The 25693-nt window shown below is 39.9% G+C and overlaps 1 protein-coding gene across 1 annotated transcript in view; it reads right to left on the reverse strand.

Moving 5' to 3' along the window:
* ptprsa (protein tyrosine phosphatase receptor type Sa) overlaps positions 1-25693 on the reverse strand; it is a 515480-nt gene that overhangs the window by 148177 nt on the left and 341610 nt on the right. The window contains 3 exon segments of the mRNA XM_034180027.1: positions 3164-3281; positions 8273-8466; positions 15721-16047. Coding sequence (XP_034035918.1) covers positions 3164-3281; positions 8273-8466; positions 15721-16047 — 639 coding nt within the window.

Here is a 25693-nt window from a genome sequence, read left to right on the forward strand (position 1 = left end):
TTAATGATATAAGCCAACTGTGACTCACAGGAGAGTAATATAGACAGACAAGGGAGGGAACAAAAGTTTTGTGCTCATTCAATCTAACTGGTCCACTGAGGACCAAGTATGTCTTCGCATCATGAACAACAGTCAGATCTTAAGCCTGAACAGCCTGGATTACATCACCGTGACTCCGAAAACAGTAATGCAGTTATTCAGTTTGGGAAATGGGTAAAAGTCAGATAGAACCAATTCAGGCAATGAAATCCCACAATGAAACAGCACAAAACCTCAGTTGTTGCCACCTGTGTGCTTCTGTCAAATTTCACAATAGCAATTCTGGTATCAGCTGACTTTCAAATGGTCTACACTGCAAAGAAATGAAGAGCAACATTTGTATGTACCTAACAACATATACGAGGTCTGTCAATAAAGTATAGGTCCTTTTTATTTTTTTCAAAAACTATATGGATTTCATTCATATGTTTTTACGTCAGACATGCTTGAACCCTCGTGCGCATGCGTGAGTTTTTCCACGCCTGTCGGTGATGTCATTCACCTGTGAGCACTCCTTGTGGGAGGAGTCGTCCAGCCCCTCGTCGGAATTCCTTTGTCTGAGAAGTTGCTGAGAGACTGGCGCTTTGTTTGATCAAAATTTTTTCTAAACCTGTGAGGCACATCGAAGTGGACACGGTTCGAAAAATTAAGCTGGTTTTCGGTGAAAATTTTAACGGCTCATGAGAGATTTTGAGGTGATACTGTCGCTTTAAGGACCCACGGAGCGAGACGTCGTGCAGCGGTCCCAGGTGCCGTCATCAGCCTGTTTCAAGCTGGGACGTCGTGAGAGAACAGAGAAGTTTCAGAAGAAGTAGGTTTCAGCATTTTATCCGGATATTCCACTGTTAAAGGAGATTTTTTTAATGAAAGACGTGCGGGCGGATTGCAGCGTCGGCTCGCAGCCGCCGCGATGCTCCGCCACAGGAAAAACACCTCCGTTAGAAGCCTTAAGGACAAGTTGGAACATGTCCAGCTGTTAAACAATTTCTCATATACTCACTCCACTGAAAGCCATCAAAAGCCGCCTGGATTTTACAAATGGTTATCAACATGGAGGTGTTTTTCCTGTGCCGCCGCACCGCGCCGGCTGCGTCCCGACGCACGGACCCGTCCGCACTTTTTTCATTAAAAAAATCTCCTTTAACAGTGGAATATCTGGATAAAATGCTGAAACCGACTTCTTCTGAAACTTCTCTGTTCTCTCACGACGTCCTGGATCAATAGAGCCTGAAATGTGGAGGTTTTCAGCTTGAAACAGGCTGACGACGGCATCTGTGAGCGCTGCGTGACGTCTCGCACCATGGGAAGTCCTTAAAGTGACAGTATCACCTCAAAATCTCTCATCAGCCATTAAAATTTTCACCGAAAACCAGCTTAATTTTTCGAACTGTGTCCACTTCGATGTGCCTCACAGGTTTAGAAAAAATTTTGATCAAACAAAGCGCCAGTCTCTCAGCAACTTCTCAGACAAAGGAATTCCGACGAGGGGCTGGACGACTCCTCCCACAAGGAGTGCTCACAGGCGGATGACGTCACCGACAGGCGTGGAAAAACTCACGCATGCGCACGAGGGTTCAAGCATGTCTGACGTAAAAACATATGAATGAAATCCATATAGTTTTTGAAAAAAATAAAAAGGCCCTATACTTTATTGACAGCCCTCGTATGAAGCTTTATAATATGTTTATCTTATATGTTTATATGTAATATTTAATAGTTTCTGTTGCTTGGGTTGGGATGAGTACTTGTAGTATTTAACTATGACTAGGCTAGTACCCAACTAGTCAACTAAATTTCTTCTTGTGTTTTGCAGCACAGCAACAAAGACTTCAATTAATGAACGGAAGTAACGCTTGACATGGGCCATGTACAAAATTGTAATTCCAACAGTGGACACTGGCATGTATGTACAATCTTTTGCCAATGACATCAGCGCCAAGCGGGAAATACCTGGATATTCGACAAAGATGGCAGCCCGCGGGCGCTCGAGACAGCGCGAAGTTCAAATGTCCGATAAAGGTATGTACTTGCGGTACTAGTGTAAAAAGTGTGGAATATCAGCTCTTTGGTATGTTTCTTATAGGAAAGTATTGCATTTCTCACTGTGTAATGTTCCCCTTTAAATATCTCTCTTCGAGCAGAACCACAAACATTGTTTCCACGTACTTCACTGTCTTAATGGCATATTTTCAAATTGTCATTCTATGGTTGTTGTTTTTGTTAATATTAAAGTCAATTTGGAGTTTCACTGATTAGATATGCTCTGTAACAGACCTGTGTCCTGTCCAGGGTGCACTCCTCCTCTCACCCAATGACCACTGAGATTGGCAACAGCTACCCCGTGACCCTTAATTGGAATAAGTGAACATAGAAAAACCACTGAATGACCTTATAATTATTAATATATTGTCAAGAGTAGTCACTGCCTTGTTGATTAATGACACTCAACTAATGATTTAATCATTTTCATTCCTTGTGACAACCCTATTATTTACCTTGTTTCTGGGCGAGGCCATGAACTTTGCTAAGAACCCTTGTATGTATATCAATGAACCACACATTTGGGGAATTCTGCGATAACATAATTACAATCAAAGCAAAATTTTAATGGTCATGATTTTGCTGTCATTGAAATTCTGATACAGTAGAACTGCCCATTTATAAAGCAGCAAATCAAGCTCATTCATGCTTGTGAGAAAGTCAGATTTGAGAAGCTCAGGAAAAAAAAATCTTTCCTTTGTTCATTATAGGAATGTGAATAGTGAACTACAGTGACAAATTCTGGGCCTGTGTCACTGTGCATTATATAGACCAAGCATCATTGTGATATCACTTTAGAAAAAGACAAAACCTTTTTAGTGGAAAGAAATTTCAGAAATTAATATGTTACTTTTTATCATCTCTAAATCTGTTTAAGGTTTTTTCAACTCTTAAATGACACCATGGAGTGTCACACATTGGAGTGACACATTGGTGTGTCCCTTCAGTGAAGTAAATCAACCATGGCATCGGTAGCTACGTAGTAACAGCAGACTCTGAACAACAGGAAGTCCTGATTAAGATTTCGGCATGAGCCTCAGGCTTAAAATGGCTTGTATAAGCAATCATTTATCACTGTACTGACCTGCCCCTTTGGTCACCACCAGTTTGGGTTTGCTCCGGGCTCCATCCCCCTTGGTGGTGTATGCTGCCACTGTGATGGAGTACGTGGTGTCTGGCTTGAGTCCTCCGATGACCATTTCCTATGAGGGACAGGGGAAACAACAGAAACAATGACAATTAAATGCTAAATTTCTCTTAAAATGTTAATGCTTTTTCCCTGCTTCCTGCAAGTCAATGCAACTTTTTTTTAATATTAATAGCATTAATATTAATTTGTGTGAACAGTACCGGCTCATTGGAAGGGAGATATCGCTTATTCTTGAAGACATTTTTTTTCCAGCCTAAGGCCTCCTGCATTAATTCGATCTCCGCACTAGCACACAATTCGTCGCGCCAATGCGCATCATTAGATGGTGCGCTTGAAAAGCCACCTTGACACTTGCATGAATTTGATCCCTGCACTGACACGTAATCTTGCGTACCAATGAATAAACTTGTTGTAAACTGTTCTAAACTGTGCGAAGCAATGCGCGCAATGACACGCAGTGATTGCGAATACGTTGCACAATGTTCAAGACTATTTCACTCAAGTGGCAGGAAATTTATGCAGCCTCACACATTTATGCAGTTTACAATGGTTTACATCGAGTTTACTAATGCATGCCAATGAGTAAATTTGTGGTAAACTGTTGTAAACAGTGCGTCAACAGTGCGTAAACTGTGCGAGGCCCTGCGTGTAATGACATGTACTGACATGCATTGGCACGCAGTGATTATGAATAGGTTGCGCAACGAATAGTTCACGCAAGTGGCACAAAATTTATGCAGCCTCGCACAGTTTATGCACAATTTATGTCAAGTTTACTCATTTTACATGCAAGATTACGTGCCAGCGCGGGGATCAAATTCGTGCAAGTGTCAAGGTGGCTTAACTGGCTGTAGAATGTCAGTTTTTTGTTTGCATTTAAATATTGGAGCTAGCAGTGCATTCTGCACCCAGGGCACAGTTAAACGAAGAAAATATGTTAACCAGTTTCTTTGCTTACTGAAACTTTTGAGCTCCCAAATTGTAGATAATGTATTCATCTCACCCCTTCACATGCACGTCTCTTGCTCTTGGAACTAACAATTGGTCATCAGTCCTCATTCTGAACTGGTCTCATTTTTCATGCTTTGTCACACATGCAATAGAATCTATTTGGACGTGCAGTGACTTTAAACAACTCGGGGGAAAACGTGCTAATAATGTTTATGTCTAACTGCAAAACCTCTGCTATCTTAATTTCTTTCCCCAGTAAATGACAGCTTGTCCCTATATAGTTGGAACATCAAATGTGCACTGGCTAAACAAAAAGCATTGTGGTTTGCAGGACTGCAAGTGAAAAGTGCTTGTCATCTTCATTAAATTTGACAAGACATATATTAGGATAATTCATAAAGTTGCCACGGTGGAGGAGGGACATTAGGTATGGAAATGACAGCTCCCATGTCATTTGGCAACAATGCTCCAGTTGACAACTTAACTTTGCGATAAATGCATGTTGGAGGTATCAGAGCCATCCGCTTGCAGGTTTTACCTCAGCCATTAAGTTTTCTTGACTTCTCTTCAAAGACAGGCACTGAATCAATTCTAATGAATCTTTCAACGGGGCAGGTTTGAACGAATGCAGAATGAGGTTTTTAACAGGCTTGTTGGCACAGGAATGTGAGAGGTCAATAAAGGTAAATGAGGTGTAAGTACTGTCTTGCACTCCAAACGGGATTCATTACAAGCAGAGAGAAAACTGGTGCTTCAAATCAGGGTCTGGAATAAGATAAGGAATTTGTTGACCAGAAATTTACAGCAATAACACACCAGAAATGAGATGAGAATGCAAATGAGTGTCAAAATAATTTTGCAGAGGAGATGAAGAGAAGATGTCATTCTAAAGCACCACAGAAAGAAATAAAAAATAATTTTTAAAAATTACACACGTACACACTACCAGAACACAACATGAAACACATCTACACACGGCACAACACAAGTAGCATTCCAGGTGCAACGGGCAGTGGATATTGCATCAACCACCATCCCGTGGAAGCTCGCTGCCATTCGTAGTTAGCCCTTTTTTCCTCATTGGCGCATACAGATTAGGTACAGGTTGACTGGTCAGACAGATGAGGTGAAACCTTTTGGTCACTTTGTAATTTAAACTTATGAAATGCAAATTCAAAGGGCTGTGCTCACCAATGGATGGGGACTGGATTGATGCAATACCGCCTTACTCCCTTGAGAGTTACACAGAACAGTTAGGTGAAAGTTCGTACTCACATATTCAGCAGTATCGTCCGTTTCCCACTAACCCCCCCGCCAAAGACGAGAGTGTGGTAGAGAGCAATATTCATTTTAAAGAAAGAGAGAGAAACAGAGAGAAAAACAGAAAAGAAAGGGAAGAAGTAGGATTGTGAGAGTTGGGAGTGTTAGAGATTTGGGAGCAGGGGGCTGCTGCCAGAAATAGGTCACTGGTTTCGGTGATGTCACAAGAGCGAGAATCTGTCTGAAGCTTCAAGAAGTTGTACCACTCGACTTGTGGGGCCTGGAGCCGTTTTGCTGTGTTAAGGCCCCTTGACACTTGCACGACTTTGATCCGGGCACATCGTGCGTGCAAGTGCCACGCTTTATTCCACTTGCTGTCACGCACTGTGCGCTAGATGCTGCAAAATAATATGCTATAAAATAATTATTTTGTAGCAGATTAATCATTTTCTGTCCATGGTAGCTATTGAAAATGCCTCTAATCACTTCCAGAATCACAGAGGAGCGCTCCAATTTCTGCTTTTCTCATGCACGTGCGCTGAACGAGGTGGAGAAAGCATTTGGAGCCATTTAAAAAGGTAATTATTTGTCATGTTTATATTGTAATGGCTTGCTAAAACAGTTGCATGTAATTTCCTTTTTGTGTGCTGCTGTAAAAATATGTTTGATAGATTTAACATCTTGTTATAATCATTCAGATGAGCTGCGCTCTGATGTGGTGCGCTGACGCAATCACTCACACTGTTCATTTCTTCTTTACTCGACTTGATGAGCTACATGTAGTGCTGGCGAGTACATCGCGCAACGTTCGTTACCACTTCAGGTTTGTTGCACGACATTTATGTGGGAAAGGTTTTTTTTACAGTTCAAAATTCCCTTTGCGTAATTGCATGCGCTGGCACCCCTCTCACGTTCAGTCTACACCTGTTCACGATGAGTTTACTCTCCTGGATGACACGATGCTTGCAAGTGCATGCATCAAAGTCGTGCAAGTGTCAGGGGGCCTTTAATGTAGTGCAGGAGCTACTGCTGATGAATTTCACGTGTCAAAATTAACTTTAAAGGAGTGGCATTTACATTAGAGCGACAACTGCTAATAAATTAACAATTAATAACTAACTATTTTGATAATGAATTAATCATTATGAGCATTTGTTTAATGTCCAGGTTTTCTGATTTCAGCTTTTTAAACTTGGAAATTTTCTGTTTTCTTTACTTGAATATCTTTGGGTTATGTTCGAAAAAAAGACAATTGAGGATGTTGTCTTGGGCTTTGATTTTTGACACTTTTCTGACATTCTATGGACTAAACAATCAATCAATTGATTGGAAAACAAAACAAAACAAAAAAACCTGAATTTGTCAATTAAAAAAAATAAGCCTGAAAAAATATGTCACCAATTTTAATTTCTGTGTCTTTTTGGTGTCTTGGGAAGAGGCTTTCTTCTGTTTTTTTTGTTTTGTTTTGTTTGTGTGTGTGTGTGTGTGTGTGTGTGTGTGTGTGTGTGTGTGTGTGTGTGTGTGTGTGTGTGTGTGTGTGTGTGTGTGTGTGTCTCCATAGATGCCTTTTTAATTTATGGAACTTTTCATCTTGTATATGTTGGGATTTTTTTTTTTAATTATTTAATTTTTTAAGTTTGGAAAAAAATATTAATGACAAAATATTTGAATACAAGATTGAAAGTTATTTAGCAAAATTACTGATTTGATTCACTGGTTAAATTCACTCAATCAACAAATTAGAAAATAATTATCAGATTAATTTAAAAAATATTGTTCAATTAATCAATTGGAGAAAATAATGACATTAATCAATTACAAATATAATCATTAGGTTAATTAGATTAACTGATTATGAGCTGAATCATTAGTTGTAGCCCTAATTTACATGTAGCTTTACTGGCTAAATGCTGCAGTTATATCTAAATAAACATACATAAAAATGGACAAAACCTTTGTCTCATGAGTCAGCTATACAGCAAAAATGTCAATGTGGTCCTGCTGCTTTTTGGGCAAATGGATGTTTAGGCTGTGCAGAAACTGTTGCAATACATTCCCGAAATACTGTATGTGCATCGCACAGCACACAGCAGATTTTTTTTTTCCCTGTGTACTGTTTGCTGAATTGCTTCAAAGCTGTAATTTCCATATGGATGATTGCTATTGCACAGAAAACTCACTCTGGCAGGATTCCACCAACACGACAAAAGTTTTGTAAAAGAGAGAAAAAAAATGATTTGTCAAGCTCAGTTACAATTCCAGCTGTCAGCACAGTCTGACTTCGGTGAAATGTTTTCGCGCCAGTTTTACTTTTCTTCAGAGCCAGTGAACAACAATCTGTTTTTTTTTCCCCTCCGACTCTTCACATTTGATATAAAGGTGTAATCAGACATTTCAGAACACAAGCAGAAGAGGAAGGACAAGATGAGGGAAGCTTTGATTATAGTTCTTGCTGTGGGCTGAGCGAAACAAATACTGCAGCAGTATGAAATGAAATCAAAGAGGGAAGAGCATCCATACCACATCTATATGTCTACACTAGCAAGGAAGAATAATAATTGTGAAAAAAAACAAAAAAAAAACAAATAAACAAACTGGGGATTTAACATTCAAGATGCTACAATGTTGTTTTCGTCTGCTTACTTGGTGACGTCTTATTTAAAGACAGACTACAGGGCAAACTGAAAATTTTACAATTTTGTATGATGAAGAAAAAACTGAATACATGTACTGATATACTGCATTATTATCATTATCATTATTATGCTATGTGCTGTACTTCACTTTTCTGAAAAACTCGTGACTTCAAAGGTAAATGTGAGATGTCTATACCTGGGCGTCGGCAAGCATGACATCCTTGATAAGGGGCAGGCCCCGTGACTCGCCATTTTCCACGCGCACATAGTGAACCTGGTAACCACGGATCTGGCCGTGCTGTTTTCCTGGCGTCAGAGAGCGCCACATCACCTTTACAGCAGTGGAGTTGACCACCTCCACTTCCACCCGCCTGGGAGGAGCGCCTGGAACTGATGGAGGACATCACAAACTTCAGATTCATATATTATTTGGTTATAAAGTACAAGGCAAAATTTTTGCGGAGTGTGTGTGTGTGTGTTGGGGGAGGCAATGCTGTAACATCAGGATACTTTCAGTTATCAAATTTATTCCCATGAATATTTGAATTCATGAATGAACAGCATACAAAGTCCGAAAAAACAATCCTAAATTAAACGTTTATGACCTATTGTTTTTTGAATATCCATATAAGAAATGTGAAAAAGGAGCCATTTAAAAAAACAATTTATTTTTTTTCATGTAATATTTGCACGTGATTACACATACCTGAGAAAGTTTGCTGCTCAGAGTTTTGCAAGTAGCTGTTAGCCCGTTAGAAAAGCTAACTTTTTCATTAGCAGCTAAGCTTTTCGGCTAACTTTAAAAAAAAATCTCACACACACATTCGCATTCCACTGAAGTGTCCCCAAACGTATGACGCCTGAACAGATCCTTGTCATCTGATTGGTGGTTTGTATGTCACGTGATATTGATCATTCGCCCCATTTGCCATTGTGCTCCATTTAACATACAATCCTGGTTTAATTTAGCATTCAAATTTGGTTCCAGATGCTTCGTACCATTGCACGCTGCAACCACTGCACGTGCACACTAGCAGCGTCAGTGCTTAGCAGCTTATTGATGCTACTCATTCTTCAAACACAAAAGTAAAAACAAATCCAATACACCATAAGCTGTCTGGAGGCATTTGCAATATTCCCTGGGACGTCTCTTGCTAAAGTAGACAGCTGTCGGATAAAGAGTTCGATAAGTTTATATCGCAAATTTTCACTGGAGTGAGAAAAGCAGACGGCAATCGAGTACACGAAGAAGTCAGCACGGTATCAGCTATGGACTACATCTTCAGGATTGTTTTTGAACTATCTGACCATTTTTGCAAGTTGACTGAGAACAATTTTGGATTGGACTGGACTGCTATTTAAAATTCACATTGGACTGTATGGAACCTCTTGAAATCAAAGGATCACTGACACACACCAAAATGTAAGTCCCTTTTCACTTGTTTATGAATTAATAGCTTATATAAAACAAATAATGAATGTTTTGTCATTTGTTCAATGGAAAGAATATTTCATGAGGTGAAATATTTTTTCCATTGCATTCATAACATTCATTAGTTACATTATACACACACACACACACACATATACTCAACAAAAATATAAACGCAACACTTTTGGTTTTGCTCCCATTTTGTATGAGATGAACTCAAAGATCTAAAACTTTTTCCACATACACAATATCACCATTTCTCTCAAATATTGTTCACAAACCAGTCTAAATTCAATGACTAACAAATCTTAAGAAATAAAAATATTCATGGAAAATAATTTTAACAATCAATTCATGTCCTCTGGCTTGACCTCATGCTTTCACATCAAACTGTTCAGTTTATATATATATATAAACTGAACAGTTTGATGTGAAAGCATGAGGTCAAGCCAGAGGACATGAATTGATTGTTAAAATTATTTTCCATGAATATTTTTATTTCTTAAGATTTGTTAGTCATTGAATACTTTCAATACTGTGAATAAGCTGCATGTTGAAACGCGTGTTTAGTTTCATTTCTTAATTTACTTCTTACGCACATCTTGATCATCATTTAATATTGGCATGCTAATCCTGTTTGGGTTCCTCCGGGTTTACGCTCCAACAGATTAAAACTTCAGCTCTTTTGGTCTGTTTTTCAGGGTTTCAGAGCAAACAATTCAGTCAAAGCCAAATTCATATAATAAAAGTTAGCAGTTATCTGTAGCTTCAACATGCAGGTCCACCTCAGATCTGCTGTGGTTACCCGAGTGAAAACAAGGGAACAGCCAAGGAGACTTACTTTTAGTTATCTGTAGCTTCAGCTAAATGTTTTAGTGATGTAGCATTACCAGTTCAGCAGTTAGCGGAAAAGCAGTTATCAAAACTATGTTTAACAGTAGGTCCAACCTGTATGAAGGAGAGTGGTAACAGAGTTGAGGCTGTCCGTGGAGGTGAGGCCCACCAGATCTAACTGGTTTTGCTCCACCTCCGGCACAAGCTCCGGCTCCTTCCCCAGGAGCGAGGTGATGTTCCACACCGATGGAGCTACCCGCTGCCACCTGGGTCTGGTTCGCTAAGGCAGCTATTGACAGCTACAGCAAAACCACATTTTAATTTGGCAATGGCTGTTTATGAGGGTAGCACAGGGATGATGGATGTGCATTAAACCATGTCATGACATTAACATTCCGAGACGTGCACACGTATCCACACAATATCTATGAAACATACCATCAACTGGCAAGAATGATGGACAGAGGCATTAAAAACAGCAAACCTAAAATAAACCAGCCCACCTTCACCTGTCTCCTGTGTCTTTTCAATATGTATCCGCTGTGTGTGGCTGCCTTCAGTGGAGAACCATGTCTCTCAGTCATAATGACAGGTATTTACGGAAGGCCTTGCTGCCAGGTCTTTCTGTGTACCAATGGACTGGTCTTTCCCGAGACAGATGAGCCATTAATAAAACTCCTTCCCTCAAACTGCCTCCATTTGCTCTTCCACAAACACTTCAGGTTCCCCTCTAAATCACAAACCTTGTTCCTCTCCATCTTCGTCAGTATTATGTACCCATCATGTTCATCACAAAAATCTTTTCTGCCTTTCAGTCCTTGCACTTATTTCTTCACACACTAAGTCTTTGTCACACGTTATTATGGCGATGACACCGGGAAATGTGTTGCAGCTATTTGTCAGCGTGCTGCAGCTTCCAACCTTGCACTCCCTGATATTGGCGTGTTGTAAAGGGTGTAGAGTAAACTCTTATGCTTGTCTGTTCTGGTGCAATTGGTGCACATTATTATCATAAAAGTGCCATAAATGCTACGGTAATGGAAGTGAAAGGGATCATGAGGAATAGAAATCCATATCAGCCATTCGTCAATGATTCTGATGTGCTACGACAAGCCCATATTTTTGCTTGTCACTTTATATTTTTTATCATTCATCTGCTATACTCTCCTGTCATTTTCATTCTACTATCCAATTCAGTAATATGTTTATTTTATGATTTTGAGGTGAAATGTTTTACAACGAGTTACTTTTACTGTATCCTTTCTATACACAAGTGGTGCAAAATGGTTGCAGATGAAAGGTTATCAAAAATGAACGTGATATCATTTGACACTTGGAGCACTACGTTTTTGTTGCTGAGATGGCTGATTTCATGGTTTTTGTGAAGACCTTTATATCTTCTCTCCAGAGGTGATCAAGCATGGCATTCAGCACAACAACCGTCGTCATAACTTTTATTTTGTTCACACAATTATGCCTCAGAGGTAAAACTTGAATCTTCAAAACAACAGTTGCCATATAGGTCAGATGACATGCTCTTTATCAAGACATGTTTTTGGAAAAATATTTTGTGAAGGCCAAATCTTTTATTTATTTATTTATTTTTAATAAAAATGCTTTTATTTCAAAATAATGCTAATAAAACACACAAAGATAATAAAAGTCTATAATGTGTAAAGTATAATTGCGACTAGCAGTGCAAACTGGTCTGCCTGTAACTCCTCAGTCTGATGACACTCAGAGGACAGGCAAACACCTGAAAGGTCCTCATAAATTTTCCCAATAAGGTGCAAGGAAAGCAACTATAGAGATTGTCAAATAGTTATTTTTTAAACTTCCAACTCTTTCACTGGCCAGAAAACAATGAGTCGTCGTCGTGTAAAGTGCTTGAACCATCAGTCCCCTTTATGGAGTCTGGTCCAAGGAGGAGAAAGAGGCAGAAGGTGAAAGAGAATGACGTGGTGTGATGCTGCTCTCCAGATGCAGTCTGAGCAGCAATAATGGAATAATGTGAATGCGTTGATTAAATAAAGCAGCAACATGATGGAAAAACTCATTTAATGGGTATTTGGTGCCACCTACTGTTATTGATGTATATATAACAAGGTATGTGTAACAGTCTTGACCCTGAATATTAAAAAATAATTACACAATATTTATCTGTTTGGACTTTTTTCACATTGAAAGATGACACTTGATTTGATTGATCACATCTGCTCTTCTTTGTTAATGAACTGTAAGCACAACAACATAGTTTGGATAGCAGAGTTGTAAATTTTTTTCCCCTCTCCTGTTATTTCTACCAGAAGTTCAATGATTAAAGAAAAACGGCTTATTAGATAAGTGAGTAGAGAGTTAAAAATTGGTTAGGCATCAGTCGCCGTCCCTGTCTTGGCCAGGGCCCACAAAATGGCATCAGAGAGAGGCATCTAGTGGGAGTCAGGATGATGCAAAACCACATGCCTCGGTGTTGCGCACATTTATAGGGATGAATGCCATACGAGGTCTGTCAATAAAGTATAGGTCCTTTTTATTTTTTTCAAAAACTATATGGATTTCATTCATATGTTTTTACGTCAGACATGCTTGAACCCTCGTGCGCATGCGTGAGTTTTTCCATGCCTGTCGGTGACGTCATCCGCCTGTGAGCACTCCTTGTGGGAGGAGTCATCCAACCCCTCGTCGGAATTCCTTTGTCTGAGAAGTTGCTGAGAGACTGGCGCTTTGTTTGATCAAAATTTTTTCTAAACCTGTGAGGCACATCGAAGTGGACACGGTTTGAAAAATTAAACTGGTTTTCGGTGAAAATTTTAACGGCTGATGAGAGATTTTGAGGTGATACTGTCGCTTTAAGGACTTCCCATGGTGCGAGACGTCGCGCAGCGCTCTCAGGCGCCGTCGTCAGCCTGTTTCAAGCTGAAAACCTCCACATTTCAGGCTCTATTGATCCAGGATGTCGTGAGAGAACAGAGAAGTTTCAGAAGAAGTCGGTTTCAGCATTTTATCTGGATATTCCACTGTTAAAGGAGATTTTTTTAATGAAAGACGTGCGGACAGATTGTAGCGTCGGCTCGCAGCCGCTGCGACGCTCCGTCACAGGAAAAACACCTCCGTTGGAAGCCTTAAGGACAAGTTGGAACATGTCCAGCTGTTAAACAATTTCTCATATACTCACTCCACTGAAAGCCATCAAAAGCCGCCTGGATTTTACAAATGGTTATCAACACGGAGGTGTTTTTCCTGTGCCGCCGCACCGCGCCGGCTGCGTCCCGACGCACGGACCCGTCCGCACGGACCCGTCCGCACGTCTTTCATTAAAAAAATCTCATTGTTTTCTGCAAATTGGCCACTGAAAACGGCTCTAATCACTTCAGATGTTCAGACAAGCTGTGCTCTGATGCAATCCGCTGACGTCACCACTCGCCCTGTTCACTTCTTGTTTACTCCACTTGACGAGCTGCATGTCGTGTTGGAGATTAGATCGCGCCACATAGCATGACATTTGTGTGTGAAAGATTTTTTGAACATTTAAAAGTTTTCTGTGCTCAATAGCATGCACCGGCGCCCCTCTGGTGTCCTGTCTGCACCAGTTAAAGACGAGTTTACTCTCCAGCATGACACAACATGACACAGGTCGTGATGTGTTGTGAAGCAAAGGCATGCTTGTGTAAATGCCCCTTAAGTGTGATGGGGCTTTAAGAGATCAGATGCAGACGGGAGAGTATACGCAGTGGAATGAGCATCAGGTGGGGAACTGAAAAAGATGACAGATGAGTGAGACAATTAAGCTTTTAAAGGAAAAGCCTGCATCTGATTGGTTTATGGTGGTTGTTAATGGTGGCATGTGTTTAGGATTGTGCACGTGGCTGAAGTCAATTAGCTGATTGTGAGAGACGCTGAATTGTGAGTTTTTTGATAGAATTTATGTTGCGCTGCATTTCCAGTAAGCAGATTAATTGAACTGTAAGGTTTGTAGATACAAGGCTGCCACTGCTGCCACCATAACAGACATGTTATGGCCTTGCGATGTACAGCACTCATAAATACTTATAGTGTTTGGCTGAGCAATGGAAAGATGTTAAAAGTCAACCCATCAAGGTGGGTTTTGGGATATATAGCTCATATTATAAATTACCTTTGGATAGTTATATTTTAGGACAGCACAGTGGCTTAGTGGTTAGCACTGTTGCACAGTGAGGTCATGCAATCGCTTCCCATCCTGTGGCCTTTCTGTGTGGAGTTTGCATGTTCTCCCCATGTTTGCGTGGGTTCCCTCTGGGTGCTCCGGCTTCCTTCCACATCCAAAGACATGCAGGTTAGGTGAACTGGAAACTTTAAACTGTCCATAGGGAAGTAGAAACTTTAAATTGTCCGTAGGTGTGTGTGAATGTGTGTTTGTTTATATGTGGCCTTGCGACAGACTGCCGTCCTATCCAGGGTGTACCCCGCTTCACGCCTTATGACTGCTAGGATAGGCTGCAGCCCCCCGTGACCCTCTATTGGGAGTCTCATTTGAGGGTGGGTGCTAAAGGGATAAAATATGACACATGATGTAATTTCTCTACTTCCAGGGAAAAAAACACAGCATTTTCAATGAGTTTTTGGGCAAATTACACGCAAAGTGAAAATGCAAAAAATGACGGTGAGATGGGAAAGTGGACATGTGTTGCAGTTTGCTTATGACCTGTGTGAAGTTATGCTGTATATATATATATATTGCACAACGGGAGCCGAGGTCCCCATAAGTGGTCAAATCTCGCGATATCATGCAGGGTTAAAATGAGACCGTGATGCCCTATTGGAGTAAGCAGGTATAAAAGATTGATGGATGGATAGTTATATATTAATAGCAAAATGTTTGATTTGCCTTGTCGGACACATGGTGCCGGACACAGGTGCGTAAGGTCGTGCTGTACTTTAAGCAAATTCTATGCTTTTGTTGTCATACTGCTCAGACTACATTCATTTTATTTGGGAAAAACTCAAGTATCCTTTATAATGAATCCTAATGATCTATGTAGCCCATTGCTGCATTCACACAAATACACACATATGCAGTTTGCAGCACACTTAAAAAAAAAAGCAATCATCTGATGTCAGGTTTTATTGTCATGTTTCGTGACCTACTCGCCTTGATGCTGCACCAATATTATGGAAAAGAATGTGAGACGACTGTAGACATCTGCAGTTGCTATATCTAAATATTCTTGTGGACAAACCAAGAAAGTCTCCCCCAACACACACACACACACACACACACACACACACACACACACACACACACACACACACACACACACACACACACACACACACACACACACACACACACACACACACACACACACACATTAATTATTCAGAAATGATGTATTTACCATCCTCGTCAGTGCGGCAAACCAAAGGCTCACTTTCAGGGCCCAAACCGACAGCTGTGAAGGCGGCCATGGTGATATGGTACTGGGTCCATTTGTCCAGTCGTTGCAGAAGGACCTGCACTTCGCTGGCCGGCACTGTTGGCTCCTCTGTGGGCTCGCCATCGTCACTGTCACTGCCACCTTCTGACGGGCCCACCACCTGGTAGCGCACCTTATACCCCGTCAGAACACCATTCTGACTCGTCAAAGGCGGGGGTTGCCAACTTACCAGCAAGGTGGTGGAGCTGGTGCTGGTGCACTTAATGTCTTGAGGGGGGGCTGAGGGCTCTGGTGAAATGCAAAGGACAGGAAGGAAAGGGGTCGAGGACGAGGAGGACAGGGAGGATGGGAAAGGAAGGAAGGAAGGAAGGAAGGAAGGAAGGGAGGGAGGGGTGAAAAACAAAAAAATAAAAAGATGGGAGAGATACAGAAAATAATAAAAAAATGAAAACTTAAGTAAAACGAACAAGAATAATTTAAATAAAAATATAGCAAACAAAAGGCAAAGGCAAAATGTGTTTGGAGCAAAAACAGAAATATCAAGCAAATGAAAACATAAAAGGCCTAAATGGAGAATGGTACAAATGTGTGTAATAATGACTCAAGACTGCTTCTCTTGTACATGTAATCGATGCAAACACTTTTCTTGTCTTATCAAAAACAAGAAAGAGCATTTATTTTTTTTTTTTTTGCTTTTTAGTGCAAGTTTTACAATTACTGAGGGATAAACAACGAAAAAGCATTTAGTTTCCCCCACTCGTACGATTAAAATGACTGCACTTATTGTGCAATCATAGTCCAGACTGGACTATGTAGTAAGAAATTGTTGTTTGGAAGCAGCATCAGAGGTTACCATTTCATCTAACGTTTCCTGCTTCGGGATTACTCTTTCAGGTGGGCCAAATTATTTTGGTTAGTCACAGCTTTACCAGCTTATATGCATCATGTGAATCAATTCAGACACTGTTTGACAGAATTTTGTTTTACAGCATTTGATCAAAATATGAAAATTATGGTACATAGAATGAAACTTAATATGGCAAAGTAATGAGTACATCTCACCTGTGTGATGTGTGCAGAGCTTATTTTTCAAAGTGTTGTTTGCAAATGTTTAATAAATGTACAGTTCAGAGGACATACTATATATGTGGAATGGAACAACATTTCAGAAGTACCAGTTTGTCATAAAAATAGGTCTTACTGCCTTCAGGCATCTCTTTTAAGACATTATTACAACACCTGTCTGTATTCTGTTTATAATTAATGGATGCTTTTAATTTATTTTAAGTTTTGTTGCTGTTATGTACGATAGGCATGGCTTTTGTAGCTTGTTCAAATATTGGATTGATTTGTACAGCACTTTGTAGTTTTTGTCTTGAATATTAGTTACTATTGTTACCAAGCAGGTGTGGATGACAATACATGGGGGAATCAACCGTGAATTTTCCAAGATGCTTCACTGAATTCTAATCACATTTACTGACTATAATCACATTTAACTTTTATTTTTAAATGCCAATTACACTATTTCTACACATCTGTGTATTTCATTAACATTGCTCATTTACAAATTTCAGAATTACATCTTAATTGTGCCTTTTTGCAAAATATTTTTTAGTTAGTAGCCATTGCCATCATCATCAATTGAAGCATTTGAATGTACAGTAAGACTGTGACCTTTAATGAAAGTTGTTTCTTCCAGAATTGAATCATTGCCTATCTGTTAAAGCCAGTGCTTTTCCAGAGATGGTATAATAAGGATAATAGATGGGGAAAAATTGTTAGAGTTTTGATACACCCCTATATAAAATATGCTTGTCAGTTTTGCTTTTCATTATTACATTCTCATTACATGTAAGGTAAAAGTGACCAAAAAACAAACAAACAAACCAATCAAAAAAAAAAAAAAAAAAAACAGGAAAAAACTGCCAGCATTCCACACATATCAACTTAGGAGAAATGAAACAAAAAACTTAAAATGCAACCCATGACAGTAAGCAGCATGTTTGAAGAAGAAGAAGAAGAAAAAAAAAGAAGTCTGAAAAAATAAATCATGAACTGAAGGAGGGTACTGGGAAATGAATTTCTCTGTAACCCAGATGACTCGAAACAAAGACCCACAACAACAGTTAAGGATCGAAATGACAACTCATGGGAAAATATGAAAACAAAGCAATACCTAGCATAAACAGAAAATAAGAACACAACTGAAAAATAAAATAAATAAAGAGAATCACAGGCATTGTCTCCATCATACGTACCTGGCTCCCACAAATACTAACTTTTAAAGACTTTCTTACCACCAGCATCTGACCACAGCGTGTGCGCACTCTGTAGTCAGCGGGCCAGAACACTTTCTCTCTCATACAGCATGCTGGGTATAAATTCAGCCCCAATTCGCAATATCTGAATTACACTGAATGGTGAACTATGAGATCAGTTTTGGGCCCCTTTCTGATTTTGTTTTTTTTTTTTAAATTTTTGCTAAAAAGAGGGAGAGTGTTGACCCAGTGCTGTTGCCAGGGCTGCTTAATACTCATTTTTTGGGCAGGAGAGTCCACAAGAGTGCAAAAGGAGCAGCAGTTGGGGGAAAACAATAGATTCCAAACATTCTGCTCTTGTTTATTTAGGGGAAAAAAATCTTCCCTTGTCTCACAATTTGTTCAAGTAAATCCCATTTTATAGCTCAGTGTCAGTGCTGGGCGTAGCTATTGACCGCTAAGCCGCTAACTCAAGCTTTTAACAGTGATAACGCTAAATCGACAAACCACTAAAACATTGAGCTAACATTTAGAGAGCTACTAACTGCTAACTTTTAACGTGTGAATTTAGCTTTGGGTGGTGTATTAGCTCTAAAACCCAGAAAAATAGACCTAAATATTTGAAATATTAAAATGATGTCAAGGAAACAAAAACATTTAACATGCCAAGAGCAGGATGATCAATAAATGGTTTATTCACAGTACAGATATTATGAACTAGATTATTCAGAATTAAAGACACACATGAAATAATTTTAATAATCTAACTAGAGCACTTATTCTGGGTTGAGCTCCTGCCAGTTCCATGGGGTGATGCTTGTTGCCTTCATGATTTGTCAATTTTGCATACTGGATTAGTGTTTAAGCGTCAACAAGAACAAATGCATGATTTTAGGGGTAGATCAAGGTTTTCTGACCATTACACTTTATAAAAAAAAGTTAGGTGATGTAAAGTTAAATTTAGTGGAAGCTAATTGGTCAGCAAACAATTTTCAAAGTTAGCTGAAAAGCTAACGTACCAACAAAAGTATTCGCTTTATGAACTGGCTGTTAGCTGATTAGGTGAACCTGTGCCCACCACTGCTCAGTGCCTATGCATGTAATTATTGCCATTTTGAGAACGCCAAGACAAAGGAATCAGAGGAAGCAGGATGGGAAACTTATACGTATTGCTGATTCCATAAAAGTTTAACGCTACTGTTCTCCCTGCACTCTCACTTTTGGAACAAATGGCTTTAAAAATATTAAAAGAAGAGTTTTGACTATCAGAAAAGCCTCCTCCCTGTGAAGACAAAATGTTCCAGCAACGAACAAAATAGGACAGGACCTCAGCTTCAGTTACCAAGCCCTTCTCTGTGTCCAATGGGCTTATTTACTTAAGGTCTTACTGTTTTTTGAGCCTCTCGGCTTCTTTCTTTCCACTTGTATTGTATTTGCAAACTCTCCACATCAAGAATGATTGCTCAGTTTTCGATCTTTGTGATGCTGAAAGGGGGTTGGGAATCTGACAGGGGCCAGGGTATCACAGCACGCAGGCGGTCTCATGCCAGATAACAGCATAAGACTTGCCAGGGCACAGTTTTAATATATATCACATGAAGGCCAGTGGTCGGATTATAGATACTCCAACTATACAACAACAAAAGAGAAGGAATTCAGCTAATGCTTCACTTGCGGCTCTTTTGATGCTCCCATGAAAGTTTCTGAATGCTGCTTGACAAATAGTCATGTCTCCATTTTTCCTTTTACATCTGATGTGATATGACTTGGGAGCTCAGGGAAGAAATTCTGCGATGTTAAGTGCTGGTGATGTTCCAAAACAATGTGACAACCTTCAGTTTGAAACTGCTTTTAGCTTGTCAACCTCTGCGGATAAATGCAAATTACCCACATTTATGCTATCAATTTAACTAAAAAAGACCAATAATGGCTGTTGTCTGAAGATGAGACAGATTGCTGTGATTTCTTCCAACACCAGATACCTTGGACTTGTGTATGTTCATAATAAGCATCAAATGACAGGATGTTCGCATTTGTAGATGATTAAGGAATTACCCCCCCAAATAAAAAAAATGCCACATGGCAGTGCCGGGGCACGCGCAGATATTTCAATATATGTAAAACCTCCTGCAATTACAGTAAGTGACAAGCTAAACTGCTTGTTTTGCTAAATACACAGGATTTAGAATCTGTCGCTTTAATTTGAGAGATGGCATTTGACTGGTTACTGACATGTTCGAGGTATAATCTAAATGTGTAACAAAGCTTGCCAGGCTCATAGCTCATCGCAAAGCATGAAATTAATTCTGACGCTATGAAATGGGATTCGTATCTGCCAAAGTGGAGCTCTGCAGTCCCCCTACCACCCACTCCCAGGGTCCATCTCAGGTCTCGTTACCATGCCTTGGTAAGGGCTGGAGAAATACTGGAAGCGCCCCCAGCTCTCTGTGGACCCAGTCCTGCCACATCTGTAAGAGCTCACAGAAATGGTTTCTCAACCCGGTCTGACGACTGCAGCATATCCATGAGGCCTTGCTTCTGAATGAGGGCCACTGCTGTCATACCTAATCATATAGCTGTCATACACTGTCATTATACCTGGTGCTAATAAGGACCAAGAGCCCGCAAAGAAATAGTTATGGAGCACAGATGTTCAAATTCACATGATTTGCCATCAGTGATAATATAGCAAGAGAGGGCTAATTTTCTGTTAACATTATTAGTTTTTTGGTGCGACCATTCAAAGGTCATGACAGAGTCGTCCCCATGACAATGGCCCCTGGTAGTGCTGCATACACTTAGAACAAACTTCAACCATTTGCAAACATTTTGTACCACACACAATAAACAATTAAGCAAACAGGGAAATCATTTGTCTTTCTTTGTACTTAGTGGCAAAGGGCTTCAGTCTGCCGGACAATGCATCGGGTTCTGGAGGGCCGAGGGAAGTGCATGATAATAAGGATGCCAAAATTTCACATTTAAAAAGCATTAAAACTGCATACACCTGTGGTACTGTAATGCAGTTTTCCAGTGTGCAACTGACATAAGCACAATTTAATGTGTTTTTACCTCTTGGGTGTTTATTTTTGTCACAACAGATTTTATGTATTTCATGTTGCTGTTGAGTATTGTGCTCCAACTAATCCATCTCTAGACTATTATTCATGTTCAGATATAATACCGCTGTCGTATTTGCTGACTATGTTTTTGTAGAGTTCTGCATTTACTTTTCAGTTATGTGTTCTTTATCTACGCAATATGTTTTGCTGGTGTTTGGCTGAAACACATAGTAGGGTTCAACCTTGACAATCTATACCGCCCAGTCTAAAGCACACGTGCAATTAGGGCATGCCCAACTCCACTTCTCACTGTGCACAAAGTAAGGTGCAGGGTGCAAAGCTGTTACATTTAATCAATTAACCATTCATGTGTACACTTTGGTCAAAATAAGAAATAAACCAAATTTGAGTGTCACCTGTCATTAACTTTATCAGACAGGTGCAGCAGCAATTTGTGCAATCTAAGGTATAAAGGGGTATCGGTTTTGGCTGGGGAAGTAACCTGTTTCAGATTATCATTCCCTCCATGGAGAGTCATAGACTCATCCATTTAATGCTATGGAATTCAGAGATAAGCACCAACACCAACAGGGCTTAGAACATACGTATATCAGAGTTGGGGGGGTCCCCTTGCTGACTTCTGGCACCGGTTTCTGTCTCGATTTCAAAATTAAAGAAACTGGACCTGATTTTTTTAAATTTGCAGTCAAAATTCACATGTAGTCACAATTCTGACTGACCATTTTATATCGGATTACATGAGATTGTCACTGATGACTGCAGACCAGGGTTTTATACAACCACTTTCTGTTACCTCATGATAGCAATACACTGTACCTGACCACATCGTACTTTAAGGCGAACACAATCATGGGTGTGCAGATGGATACAGATACACTTGCTATTTAAAGAATGTGGATGCCAGGTGTAAAAAAAAAAAAAAAAAAAAAAAAATCACCGCAGCTCCATACACAGTGACCATTGCCTTATCGTGTGTTGTTGTTTTGTTTTGCCAAGTGTAAGATAGTGCCATTAAAGTTTTAAGTCATGAAGTTACTGTGCACTGAGAAGGCAACTAAAAAATCCTACATCCCAAAAAGCTCTTTACTGGCTCAGACGCCAGAAGAAGCAGCTATTCCTGACCTGTATGAGGAGCCAAACGACAGTAATGTCAGTTTAATATTTAACGGTGTCTTGCATGATGGCTGTTCATTCTGTCTTTAAATACTTTGCTTGTATATTTGGAAAACCAGCCATAACGCCACTGGCTGATTGGATGAATCCAAGAATGTCCCTGACAGGTCTAAATACTGGGTTGTGGCAGACTGGATCCCAATACCAAAAATTTCCACTTACCTGAAGGAATCCAAGATCAAGTTTGTGATTATGTTGTAGGAAATGTTTTTCTTTGTTTGGCTTACTCAGATTTTTCTGACCTCACTGGTGAGAAACCAGCAGCTTTATTTCACACCTACTTGAGGTGCACACCATAGAAAGATGGAAAAAAAAAGAAAAAGAAAAGTAAAACCCCACAGTGGCTAAGAGAGACCAAAACAAGAGGTCTAAAATCCTGTGTTCACCACAGGAACTCATAGGGCATTTTAGGAGGTCCGACACCTCTGCTGAAGGGAGTGGCCCTGAAAAATAAATGGGCAGGGCTTGACGCTGATTGGTTGGTAGCTCAACCAAGAGCAGCCGACAACCAGCAACAAGCGCCAAGTCAGATTTGTGAAATGGGTGCAAGAGCAAGAAGAACCAAAACAGAAATGAACAGATGGAAGAAGATACAGGCGCTGTTGGCTTTCTTCTCAACAGCTGAGGACCAGCAAGGATTCAATTCCTTGAGGAAGAATTAAAAAATAAATAAATGTAAGGTAGCTAAATTATTAAGTCCCTGCATGCATGGCTGCATGAGCTCAGTAGGTCTTCACTACAATGGAGACGCAACTGCTTAGAAGGCCAATTACATGGCCATTCCTGCAAATGTCATGTTTGCAGTATCTGGGAAGTAGGTGGAGTCCCAACGGTGGAAACAGACCTTAAGATAAACCATGGAACTGAAATGGAGAGGAGAGATCAAGATGGCCATAAGCGTTAGGATGATGACCAAAAGTACACTTGGCAATTCAGCCAAAGAAACGAGAACTCACGTCTTGTGTAACACAACATTTGATAAAAAGATTACACCTGCAAAATAAATTATTTAAATTAATTTCCTAAAGCCACCAAAATGTCTGATGTACTCCCTGAACATGAAACTGTACTCATCTATGCCGTTCTAACAAATTCCATCACAAACCAGTAGCTATCCTTTATATCTGCTCTGTCTACATTTAGAAAGAATTAATCCCACATATTAAGCACAGACATGAGAAAAACCCCACAAAAATAAAAACACCAGTTTAATTTCTCACCAGTATATGCTGCTCTGCCTGCTGTGCTGAAATTGCTTTTAGACATGAGTTTGTGCAAGAATCCAACACAGACTCAAATAATAGCAAGCTACCACCTGGAGTGACGTCAAACAGACACGCTTTCGGATAACTCTGAAATGAAATATAAATTAAAGCTCTACGTCCACACATTTTCAAGAGATTCAACATAAAAGGTGGGCATAAGTAACCAAGGTGATGCCAAGCCATTCCAAGGAGAGCCTTTGTGCCGGGGAACAAATGACTGAGAAACTGATCGGGAACCAGGGTGAAAGGAGAGGCGTGTGCATTCAGTCCAATCAACATGCAATTTATATTAGTTAAGAAAGACAAAAACAAACAAAAAACAAACAAGAGGCTCAACAATCACACATATACAAATGAGGATGTGTACATAGGCTCGAGAGACGCCAAGACACAGATGGGTTTGGATGTATACATGAAGTGTTTTCATGCTTGGACGGATGAAAGATCAACGGTGCAGTGATGCAGTGTTCTCAACAGCAATGGCACCCCCAAACCCCACCCCACAGGAGTGAGTGTTGCATGCAACTGGAGCTCTCCTCAGTGACTGTGAACTCTGTGGCACTGCTGTCCAGCAGCTACAAAAACAACCGTGAAGTGGTTGTCCCCAAAACCCCACAGCTCAGAGGTGGGGCAAGCAGCCAACAAGTTGCACTAGTAGAAACAGAAAATGTGTTAAAAGAAGTGTGTTCTCCCACCAAGGATTTCTTATGTCCACATAAACATTCTCCGGTTTGGGGGGTGGGGTGGGGGTGTGTGTGAATCTGACAGTGTGGTCAGATTTTAAAAAGATATTCTGACAAATAATCTGTCTTTGTTTGAGATTTTCTCTATAATGTGCATGTACCCCCAATGCTTTTTACCCGAGCCCATCAAATATGGCCATCGCGTATTATGAAGGCTTTGCGCCCGTCTGTCTGTGCTCAGCATAAGTCCAGTCCTATTACTGTCAGAGTTTTCACATTCACAGGGAGCATTCTTGGGACACAGACCTTAGACAAGTTCAAAGATGTCTAACCTTGACCTATTTTAAGAGGTTAAAAAGTCACTTTCTGTTTCAGTCTGTTTGGTTTGTTTTTGAGTGGCGGAGGCGACAGCCAATCAGAGTAGAGCTGCACCGTGACGTCAGTGGCTGGTCTCTCCAAAACCGCTTCGTTTGTGTGTTTATATACATGTTTCTCATATATAAATAAAAATAGAAAATATATAAATATATCTCATATATTTTCAGTTTCTGAGCCAAGTACTAATTATTCTCACTTCTGACATCATCTCGGATCAATTATGCTCAGAGTGAGACGGACGCAGCCATACTACCAAATATTTACCCAAAGATTTTTTTTGAAGGGTCTGGCTGAAGTATCTGGTTCAAATGGTGAGAAAAAGGCCAAAAACATCACCAGCATTGCAAACTCTAACAATCCAGCCAGTTTAAATAATTCATTCATTTACCTGCCATGAAACATAATTCCTGCAGCGTTGGCTACACTGGACCTATTTTTTCCCCTGGAAAAAAACTATTTCTTCCTTTGGGGGTGGGTTGATTGTACTGTCCTTATGTCATTAAACCAAAGTTTAAGTCAAGTTAAGTTTAACCCCATATATGAATAAAGGTCATAAGAGAGCCTTGGCCATCTTGGAGAACAGACATTTTTTGTGTCTCTGTCACATGGGAAGTGCACTAATTACTGACACAGAAAATGCAAACATGAATACAAGGGAAATAAAACTACTAAAAATGGCAAAGTTCTTTTTGATTGTTTTTTTTTTTTTTTTTTTTTGCCAATGTTTGTCAGCTTATGAGATATTTGGCATAAAAAACAAGACATTAGCTCATTCCTCAATAAAACAGTGGAAATGCTCCATCTAAAAACATAGCTTCAATCACTGGCACAATAATTTGACCCCGCTACAGAACATACAGTTTATATATGCGAACATCACAGTACAGGTCGGCAGATAGTTAAGGCAAAAATAAATAAATAAATAAATAAAACAAAACAACGCAGTTACTGTGAGTGAGTCAGTTGGAGTGTTAAGCATTTCTGAATCAGCTCTAAACGTGAATGTGTCAGGAAAAAGAAAAAAAAAAAACACTCATGGTCCAAAGTGGATGATGTAGTTGACCTCGGAAGAAAACATGTTTAAAGCTCCA

This window comes from Thalassophryne amazonica, chromosome 10 (genome assembly GCF_902500255.1).
Source record: "Thalassophryne amazonica chromosome 10, fThaAma1.1, whole genome shotgun sequence".
Taxonomy (NCBI): Eukaryota; Metazoa; Chordata; class Actinopteri; order Batrachoidiformes; family Batrachoididae; genus Thalassophryne; species Thalassophryne amazonica.